This window comes from Cupressus sempervirens, chromosome 7 (assembly GCF_028749045.1).
Source record: "Cupressus sempervirens isolate cs-2001-9-10 chromosome 7, ASM2874904v1, whole genome shotgun sequence".
In the NCBI taxonomy this organism is placed as follows: Eukaryota; Viridiplantae; Streptophyta; class Pinopsida; order Cupressales; family Cupressaceae; genus Cupressus; species Cupressus sempervirens.
In genome coordinates this window covers 866,456,912-866,468,022 of record NC_143124.1, presented here as the reverse complement: position 1 = coordinate 866,468,022, position 11,111 = coordinate 866,456,912, and the positions used below count along the sequence as shown (strand labels likewise).

The following is an 11,111-nucleotide window of genomic DNA, read 5'->3' as shown; positions in this document are numbered from 1 at the left end:
CATCCTTGGGTGTTAGTAGGGGACTGCAAATCAATTTTAAGTATGGAGGAGAAGCAAGGTGGTTTGGCTAGATTTGGGCCTTCTTCTACTCTTCTTCGGCAACACATATCACTTTTGCATCTCTCTGATGTTAAGCCTTCTAATGGTCTCTATGATATGTCAGAATGTCTAGACATATTTCTTGTTTCTTGTTTATGGGTTCATGGCACCATTACTCTCTCTTTGGAAACCTAGATTTGAGGGGTTTTGATCATTGGCCAATCATTTTTTTTTCTATTGGGGCCTGTATTCCAAAGCATCCTCCTTTTAAGTTCCATTTGATGTGGCTTCATGACTCCTCTCTTCATGATTTTATTTTATATTGGTGGAAAGATGGAACTCCTACATATGGTACTGCTATGTTCTCATTTTCTAAAAGGCTTCACTATGTTAAAAGGTAACTCAGGATATGGAATAGACAATGGCTTGGGAACCTTCACTTTATGAAGAGGCTTTCTTAGGAAGATCTTAATGTCATCACAAGGAAAATTAGAGATCAAGGTTTCTCAGAGGATCTTGGAAGGGTTGAATCTCTTGCTTCTAGAGCTCTAGAAGAATGGGAAATTCAAGAGGAAAATTTTAAGAAGCAAAAGGCTAGAGTTGATTGGTTCTAGGAAGGTGATTGAAACACTACATTTTTCCATAAAATGGTGCAATCTTGCTAGAATCAAACCAATATCTCTTATTTTCTTAATTATCAACATATCCAACTAACTTCCTTGCTAGCTTTGTTCTAGGAGGCTACTTTGTACTTTTCTACCCTCTTCTCTGAGGACTCTCCTCCTATAGATAATGAAGAAAATATTATTTTGTCATGTATTCCTTCCCTTATCACTCAAGAAATGAATGATTATCTCATGCGACCAATATCTTTGGAAGAGTTTGGGGAGGTGGTCTTTCGCATGCCTAAGGAGAAGGGTCCTAGTCCTAATGGCTTTCTAGTTGAGTTCTTTAAAGAATTTTGGGACATCATTAATCATGATTTGTTGGACGTGGTTAAGGAATCCTATTCTAGCAAGAAAATGCTTCAAGCATTGAATTCTACTTTCTTAACTCTTATTCCAAAGAGAGAGGGTGCTAATCAATTGGAGTTTTATAGACCAATTGCCTTATGTAATGTGGTTTACAAAGTTATTACTAAGTTGATTTCTAAGAGAATTAAAAAGTGGCTCCCCGTTATTATCTCAAAAGAACAAGGTGGTTTTGTCACTGGAAGACAAATTTTGGATGGGGTGGTCATTGCTACTAATGCTATCCATTATATGGCTACTTCAAGGGAGAGAGTGATGTTTGTTAAGCTAGATATGGCTAAGGCCTATGATAGAGTTAAATGGAGCTTCCTAAGGAGTATTCTTCTCACTTTTGGCTTTAGCTCTCCCTAGGTGAGTTGGACTATGAGTTGTGTTACTTCTACCTCTTTTCTATTCTTCTTAATGGTCAACCCTTTTAGCTATTTGGTGCCTCTAGAGACCTCTGATAGGGTGACCCTCTCTCCCCATATCTATTCATCATCATGGCTGAGGGCTTGGGTAGATTCATTAAGTATCAGGTGCCCCATAATTCTATTCAGGGGTGATGGTGGGGTAATGGTTTACCTACTCTTTCCCACCTTCAATTTGTTGATGATTCTGCTCTTGCAGGTCTTGCTAGGATGAAGAAAGTTGAAGCCTTTTGACATACTCTAGGCATTTATTTGGTAGCTTCAAGCCAAAAAGTTAATGAGCACAAATCTTCTATTTACTTTTTTAACACTCCTAATTCTATTCAGCACAGGATTGTTGGTATCACATGGTTTCATATTAGGTCACTTGCTTTGACCTATCTTGTCATCCCTATTACTTTTTCTAGGTAGCTACATCTCTTCTGGAAAATTTTCATTACTAAGTTTCAAGATAAGGTAAATCATTGGACTCATGCATGGCTCTATACTGTTGCTCGGGTTACTCTTCTTCAATCTGTTATCCAAGCTCTTTCTACTTATAGAAGCATGGTTTAGGCTACTCTTATTTATTTTCTCAAGGAGTTTGATGTTCTTTCTTAGTAATTCCTTTGTGGTGGTTATTTGTATAGCACTTAATGGAGCTTGATTAGCTGGGAGACTATTTGTAGGCCTAAAAAGGAGGGAGGTCTTGGTCTTTGATTAGCTATCTTGAGTAGTCAAGCATTGACTGCTAAGCTTTATTGGCAATGGTGCTCTCGACAACATCAACTTTGGGCTTGTATTATCACTCATAAATATTTTCATGGTGCTGATCCTTGCTCTATTTTTGCACTTCCTCTTGAAGGTCATGGCTCAATGGTCTGACATACTCTAAAGATTGGTGTAGTGTTAGTCAAGAGAGGTTTGTTCTAGATATGTAAGGGAGGTTCTGAGGCTTTGTTTTTGTTTGATACTTGGGATGGATTTCCATCCATATTATCCATGTAGCCTCATCTTTAGAATCTTTGTGATTCTTTTCATGGCACTAGATGGGATAAAGTGGCTCATTACAAGAATCCTTATCAATTGGGGCCTGTTGTTGGTTACAGATGGAAGCATTCTTCTAACTGGTCTCTTGGAGGCATAGACGTGGATTGTCAGGAGTTTTCTCAGATTCTAGCCTCTATAGAGTGTTCCTCTTTCCTAGGACCTAATGTTCTAGCTTGGGGAGAGGTACCTTGTCTAGCAAATATCATGTCTCTATTGGGTATCAGGAGATAACTAGACAACTATTTGGGGGTGCTGAGGTCCCTTAGTGGAAGCAAGTTTGGAATAAAGTTTCTTGGTTCAAGTGCAATTTTTTCCTATGGCTAGTGGATCACAACCACTATCTTACATGGGATAATCTTTGTAAATGTGGATATTAGGGCCCCTCTTATTGTTTTTTGTGTGGTAATGGGGACGAGTCTATCTCCCATTTGTTCTTCCATTGCTCCTATTCTACTCAGTTATGGCACCTTTCATTGAGTGCTTGGGGTTGTTCCTATAGGCATTCTTCCTCTTTGCTTGAATTCTAGGCCTACTTGAGTAGTGCTCCATCCATGTCTTCTCCTATCCATGTTGCTTAGATTTTTGGCCCATCATTCATGTTCTGGCATAGCTAGCTAGAGAGGAATCGTCGAATCCTCCAAGATGTTTAGCTTGGTGCTATGCATATTTGGTGGAAGATCTCACATTCTCTTCAGGAAACTATTCAAGTGAAGTGTGCACTAGATGGGGGTATGGATCTAGGTGATCTTGCTATATCCAATCACCTCAATTTTCATCTTTAGGATGGGGTTACAGCTCAAAGGTTTTCAAGAGTGTCCAGGCAGCATTGGCATCAAATGAAAGGTAAAAAGAAACAAAATGGGCATTGGACTCCTCCTCCTCATGGAGTTCTAAAAATTAACACCGATGGTTCTTCCCAAGGGAATCTAGGCCTTGTTGGTATTGGGGTAGTGGATCATTGTAGTTATGGTGATGTTAAATTCTTTTTCTCAGTACATAATGGTGATTACACTAACAATCTCATGGAGGCTTAGACTATTTTATAGGTTGTGGAACAATGTTGCTTGTGGGGATGGACCAAGATTATCATTAAGTCTGATTCCCAAGCGGTGGTGAACTTGCTTTGCTCGTAGGAGCTTGAAAATGTTAGTTGGCAGCTGGCCACTGTTGTTAATCAGATTATTCTTTTTTATACCTCTTTTAAGTTTATTAGGTTTACTTATATTCCTCATGAATGGACTAGAGCTGCTAATTGTTTAGCCAAATGGGCTTCTAGTCATGTTTTGGGCTGGAATGTTATGGATAAGGGGGAACTTCCCTTTGAGATGGTGCAAGAATTTGATGAACTTGTTGCTCAAGATCGAGCTCCTTGTTGTATTTCTTTCTGTCTTAATAAGGTTTTACATCTCTTTTTCCAAAAAGATAAAAAACAATAGCTAAGCAAGTGATGTCTTAAAATGTAAAGAATTTGTTATTAAAACAATAAAAGTTCATCTCAAAGTAAAGCCATGAATATACTGATTGCAAATGCTTTCTCCTCTCTCCCACCATAGATAAAGACTCCAGCTGTATACAACTCTTATTTTATATATTTTTACATTTATATATATAATTTTATCTAATTTTACTATAAATTACAATAATAATAAAGATAATAATAAAATTTCCGCTTTCAATTATCAGTACACATTTTTTTATATACGACATTTTATATACGAGTAGATATCAACATGCAAACATGTGCATACATAAAAGCGTATGTTTAGAACAAACATAATATACGCATCTAAGGCCACACAAATATATGTAATACACATTTTCTAAATTTTAAGATAGGCCAGACCATTTTCAAATATAGATCATATTCAAAATCCTTTAACCAATCATTTATGTACTTTTGAGAGAGCTATCAATTTCTTGGCGCATATAATTCATCAAGGTATCCAGTTCTCCAAAACTAATCACTACATACTAATTACGTTAGATGCCAGACCATCACAGTATTCAAATCTATAAATCAAAGGAGATAGAGAAGCCTATCATGGTGTGTGATGATATATTCAATTTCTGTAGATCAACTATTTGCTATGCTTACAATATGTCTCCAGTATTCTTCATCGTCTATATTCATGAAATCCCTTGATGCTGTAGTTTCCACTGCTTCAATGGAGTTACCAGAAAGCTCTATTAAATCAACCCATTTCTCCTGTGAAATTGATCCTGCATAGGCGTCACTATAATTTACTACAGGAGTAGAAGAAATGTCTGAGGCTGCTTCATCATTCCAGTTGCATGAACTTGAAACCAAACTGAGAAGTGAATCAGATTCATATTCTGCTGGAAAACAAGTATTATTGCTAATTTGATTAAGAAATTCAGCATTAAAGCCTGTTGAAAACGATTCATTGTCTTGGAGAAAACCTTCACCAAAATTCTGAAGATTATTTGACGGCAGCTGTTCATCTTGCTTTTCACCCACAAAATTTGCTGCTATCTCAGTGCTTTGGAATGCACAGCTGGAAAAGGTATTCCCAGTGGCAGCAAGGTTCATCAAAAGCCTTCCTATTCTCGCTTCCACCTCAAGATAGGCAAAGTATAAAGATTTTGCAGGAGAATAAGGATCGTGTATTGTGTTTTCTTTGGATCTTCTCTTTAGACGGGTATTCCAATGATTTTTTATATCGTTGTCTGTTCGTCCTGGTAGTTGCCTTGCAATTTCTGACCACCTAAACAAAATAATATATCAATATGAGAATAATTTTGTATTATTGTGATATTGTTATCAGAATTTAATTGTGTAGTTATTGAGTTAAATTTATTGATCTATGTTTCATGACGAATGGTTCATACTAACTCGTATGTCATGAGAATGAATGGAATACTTAGTAAACAATGGATCTAGGTGAAGTTCATAGAGGTAAAGCTCCAAGTCTTTTTGGGAGGGCACCCGCCCAGTACTAGTACAATTTAAGTGTGCTTTAACTATGGAGTTCCCTACTTTACAATACTCGTACTAGAGTTGGACTGTACTGAGATGGGTGACCTCCCTAGAAGTCTCAGTGCTTCACCTCTATGAACATTACCTAGATCCAATTGATACTAAGTGTTCATTCATTCTCATGAGATATAAATTGTGTTGACTCAAGAACTATACAATTGAATCCTGATAACAATTTCATAATTTGATTTGCTGTCACTTATAAATTTCCTCATATATTTATACATATAATTATCCGATAATATAAGACCACAGGACAAAAGATCTTTGACAATGCAGTTTCGTCGAGTGCCAAACAGAAATCAAAAGAGGATTTGTATATAAATTACTAAAGGAGTGACTCAGTAATTACTTGTTCCCAAGCTTATCGTGATAGAACAATATTATTTCTTCTTCCGAAGAGGTAAACTTCCCTCGCTTTAAATTGGGTTGCAAATAGTTTGTCCACCGTAGCCTGCAACTCTTGCCACATCTCAGCAGGCCTGCGCATAGATTCAAACGATTAGATTGCATCACTATGTATACTTTATATATAAACAGAGAATGGATAACATATAAATGCAAACTCAGATATAATGATTTGCGTTATATTTTAATCTACATGGCCACTAAGTTTCAACTTATATAATAATATAAAATTGTAAGGTGAAGTTTAAACAGAACAGAATAAGGTCACTAGAAGTGAAGTCTATCAAACAAAATCAGAACAAACAGTAAGTATCAAGCTAAAACAACAAACTAAGAACTTCTAACTTGGCTGTGAGCCAAATAAAACGGGCCACCACAAAAATCAGACCAAGTGGACAACAACAAAAAAATAAAAAATACAAAAATTGTATGTAAAATAATTTATTTACATATAAAATTTATTTAAGATAATTTTTAATTCAATTATATTTTAATATTTTAATTGTAAATCTAATATTTATAGTTTTTCTAAATCAAGTAGCATGAAAAAATACATTAAAAAATGGTCATATAAATTTGTTTATTAAGCTTATTTATTATTATTATTAAAAAATTAAAATAATGTTATTAATTTTTTTAAAGATTGATATCTAATGTCAATCCTAGCACATACCTAATATTAATTGTAGCCTAATTAATACAAGAAATAATGGTCAGACCAAGGGACACCAAGTTTCATATGATCTTTAAAAAGCTTTCAAAAGAAGTCTTTCTAATACTATGATCTAACCTAATAATATCACAACCAATATTAAGAGCAAAAAATCTATAATAATTTATGTATATTGTAATAAAATATCTTTTGCTAAGAATATTTACTACTAGCCTTTGTATGAAAAGGAATAAAAATTGAGATGTTTATTTACTTTCACATTAAGATATTTTATAAAATGATCTATTTATAGTAGTTAGTGTACTATTTGTTCTCATAGTTTAATAAATAAAATGGCATATAGGATTTGAAAATTTTATAAGTTCATAAAGTAAAAATCATAGATCTATTAATAAAGTACTAATTTTTAGAATAGGCCCATAGAACATTTGATGAAAAATGTTACAAGTTTACATCATATTATTATATAAAGAACTATAAAAATACATTTTGACATTTTGAGGAGTAGAAATGAAAGTAGGGTTGTCTCAAATTATGTACTAGAGAATTATTCAATCTCCTGTGCATACCTATTGGACATTTTGAATGATTAAAAATATTACTTGATATATGGATTAAGCTTTAAGAGGTAAAAATATCAATTAAATGATGTGACTTGAGTAGACATTTCTTATTTGACATCATATACATATAATATGTTAGAGTGTTTATACATGATAATTGAAATCCAATATAGATCATTTTACATAATATCATTATTGTTATATTATTGATTTAGAATATAATATATGCTAAAAACAATTAAGAGACAATATTACTTAATGCCACAACAATTATCTTTGAAGAGTTTCCAATAAAATTTAGAATAATATAAATACAACAACAAAATATTAATTATAGATTTAATACTTATTAAACATTGAATTATAATTGATTGAAAATAGAGATATGGAAATATATCTCTGTTTTCTATTATAAGAAATAAGAAATAATCCAAGTTTTCTACTCTCTTAATTTACAATATAGAATAAGAATCCAAAATAAACAAAATTTAATCCCGATATAAATATTAATAATATGATAAGAAAAACATAACAAAAAATATCAAATTTTAATTTTTAAATTTACATATTATGAATTAAAAATATTAGATCAAAAGATAAAATTATATATATATATATATATATATATATATATATATATATATATATATATATATATATATATATATATATATCCTTCTCAGCTATCGCACCTAATATTATTAGGTGCTAACTAATTATGTAAAATTCAGCAATCTACCAAATTATCAAAGGTCCACATGTCTTGAAGTCTGACCAAAATATGTTCAATTTGTTTCCATGATCATCCTCCATTAGCTAAGTCAGTGTAAGAATAGAAACCTACCTGCGTTCTGAGGCAACTTTTTCCAATTACCATGGCCATGCTCGTTTATGTATCGGACAAGTTTTTGGTCCTCATCTTGACTCCATGGCCCCTTCTTCACTTCCCTCTCACTCTCACTGCAACAAGCTACACTTCGCACCATATCTTCCCGCAAATTCAATTCAATTTTTCAAAATTGACTTTCTCATAATAGTTGCTATAAAGTTATCAGTACACAGGCCATAGATATAATTACGATTACTAAATGGATCTAAGAGAAACTCCATATGCACTTAAGCTTTGTAAAATTTAATGATCTGAAAATGACCCATTTAAACCCTAAATTTCCTCTCCAAGAAGATGGAATTCGGACAATGGATAAGACCACAAAAGCGAAAAACGAGATTACAAGAAAATGAGATTTGAATAATGAGAATGCTCACAATAATATTTTGCTTTATTGCAAGAGATGGGTCATCTATGAAGGCTTTAAAGGGCATTAACTATCCAGCCCTCGGTACTGCTAAAACTAACACTGCTGATGTATCGAACTAACAATATAACTTCGCAAGATTTAAATGGATATCCACCGTTTCTTTCATTTCCTTCTTTCCTTTCTTTATTAATGTTTGGTGGGTGGTTTTATAGTTTATAGATAGTTGACCATTGTTAGCGTCCTCTTCACAACAAGAATATTGTTTTCTTGAGTCTGAAGGAAAGAAAAATGAAGTACCAATGCTATTATATTTAATGAGAAGAATGTGAGTTTCTACTGAGAAACATCTTCCATATTTCGTGGAAGAAATTTATTTTTCGTTTTATACTGTGGGAAGCATGTCAAGAAGCTCGCTCGTAATGTTTTTAAGACCATTCAACCAATTCAAAGTAACTGTGTGTGGGAGAAGCTTCATTTAAATGTTTGCTTTCACGAAAAGAAATTAGTGTAGACCAGCCCATGTCCCTTTCTTTTCATAGTCATGAATTTCAGTTTTTGTCCATTTTTATATGTCTGTCGAAATATGTGCATTATAATAAACTTCTCTCTCTTTCACAACTGACTTGGCTTTTGTCTCTACGATGCTTAGTGAATGGGGACTATTTAATTTTGAAAATGGTAAATGGTTAATCAAGAGTGGTAGCTGTAATTTTTTACGTTGAAGTTGAAATTGAAATGAGTGGTAATATAGACCAAAATATTCACAGGCAATAACATGATGTATTATATGGTGTATGAGAGAACATGAAGTTAACTTGTTGAATAGATTGTTTATAAAGATTGTTGTATTTGGATTAGGTTATTACAGTTAAATAGGCTGACGCAGGTGCTGATTTGGATGGAAGACACAAGAAACATTAGAAGTAGTCGAGTTTAAATGTGATAATTTACAAGTGACGTTTGTGAGGAGCATTATGGTGTGGATGTTGAATGATAGCTTGACTTGTTGGAATATTAATTGCAGTTGGTTGCTTCTCCCTAGAGCCAAATGCCCACCTACCATCCCTGAACGTTCAAAAAATTTATTATGGGTAGGTGAGTTTTCAAATTTGCAAATGAGGGGGAAAACATTTTTGGCAGAAGACAAAAAGGAATGTTCTATTCCATTTGACCATATAGAGAGACAGAGAGAGTTCAACATAGCAAAAGAAGTTGCAGAGCAGCTCAGAAGTGGAAAGGAAGTAATCAGTAGATCTGGTTGTTGCAGAGACAGAGGAAGCTTATTCTATGACTGTAGTTGCATGTGCTTTCTTTGTGGCATTCTGTAAGTTCATATTTCATTGTTTGTTTTGACCTATTGAAGCAGTGATTGCTCTGGGAAATGTAGTATGCAGCCATTAGAGCTGTAAGTTTGAAGTTTAAAGTTTAAAGTTTTCCAATTTGAAAGTTTAGGGTTGAAGCCAAATGCTCCCAAATTTTTGTAATGATTTAATCAAAGTTAAATAGAAAGCAAGCAGGCATACTTGAATCTATTGCTCTTTCCTTGTTTCATTGCATTTGACAAGTTTATTTGGAAACTTCAAGTTCTGGCTCTCTGGTTTTAATGGTGAAAGTTGATCATGTAATATATCTTCACTCAATTAAGTCTTGTCAAAAGTTTTATCTTTGCAGTGTCCACCAAGTTCACTCAATATCTTCATGTACCGAGCTCCACCCTCATGTGGCTACTGAGTTCACTCAACATCCACACTACCAAGCTCACTCGGTATCCAGTGTCTACGAGTTCTTCATTTACCGAGTTGATTCTTCATCTATCAAGTTTCTCTTCATTTGCCGAGTTCACTCAGCACTCTCCTACCACTTAGTTTCTTAAGTTACCGAGCAAATTTTGGCACTCGATAATAGTATTTTCCAAGCATATATATTTTTTTTAGAGTTGTCAGTTTTAATTTAATTTCATAATTTTCTCACATGGTATCAGAGCTTTGAGGCCCCACATCCATAGTGAGTTAGGACATTTGTTTTTTTGGGATATTCATCATGGCAGGAGATGCAGGAAAGATATGGCAGTAGCCACCATCATTTAATAGACAGAATTATGACACATGGGCAAAGAAGATGAAAACTGTTATGGTTGCTAATGATTTATGGGAGTTTTTAGTTAATGGATTCAATGATGTGACAAACCCAACTCAGTATGCTGCTCTCACAAATGCACAAAAGACTCATTTGAGAGAGTCAAGGAGGAAGGATGCTAAGGCATTAAGTCTTATTGAAGCAACAATGACAGAAACTGCTTTTCCAAAGATTGAAGTAGCAAATTATGCAAAGGAAGCTTGGGATATCCTTGAGACAAACTTCAAGGGGATTGATAAAGTGCGTACAGTAAAGCTATAGAATATAAAGAGGGAGTTTGAGAACTTTCAGATGAAGGAAAATGAATCAGTTGCAGATTTCAGTTCAAGGACCTCCAATGTGATTAATCAAATGAAGTCAAATGGAGAAGACTATCAAGAGCAAAGGATAGTGGATAATATATTGAGGAGTTTACCTCATAACTATGACAATTTGGTCATGACCATAGAAGAGGCAAAAGACCTCACTGTTTTGACAATGGATGAGTTGATGGGTTTTCTTCAAACCCATGAGCATAGGATCAATAGATCTACTTCTTCATCTTTCCAAGAGCAAGCATTCAAGG

The 11,111-nt window shown here is 34.1% G+C and overlaps 1 protein-coding gene across 1 annotated transcript; it reads right to left on the bottom strand.

The window, feature by feature from the left end:
• Positions 1-4,583: 4,583 nt before the first annotated feature.
• Positions 4,584-8,137, bottom strand: LOC149550212 (transcription factor MYB93-like). Its single transcript, XM_089794445.1, has 3 exons — positions 7,996-8,137; positions 5,860-5,989; positions 4,584-5,235 (listed from the first exon to the last, which is right to left on the bottom strand). The coding sequence occupies exons 1-3, from the start codon at positions 8,135-8,137 to the stop codon at positions 4,584-4,586; spliced, it is 924 nt and encodes a 307-aa protein (XP_089650571.1).
• Between the last annotated feature and the right edge of the window lie 2,974 nt (positions 8,138-11,111).

Coding starts and splice junctions, on each gene's coding strand:
- LOC149550212 (XM_089794445.1), bottom strand. CDS start 8,137: ATGGTGCGAAGTGTAGCTTGTTGCAGTGAGAGTGAGAGGGAAGTGAAG. Junction 5,990..7,995: donor AAAGTTGCCTCAGAACGCAG/GTAGGTTTCTAT, acceptor ATCTATGCGCAG/GCCTGCTGAGATGTGGCAAG. Junction 5,236..5,859: donor CACGATAAGCTTGGGAACAA/GTAATTACTGAG, acceptor TATTTTGTTTAG/GTGGTCAGAAATTGCAAGGC.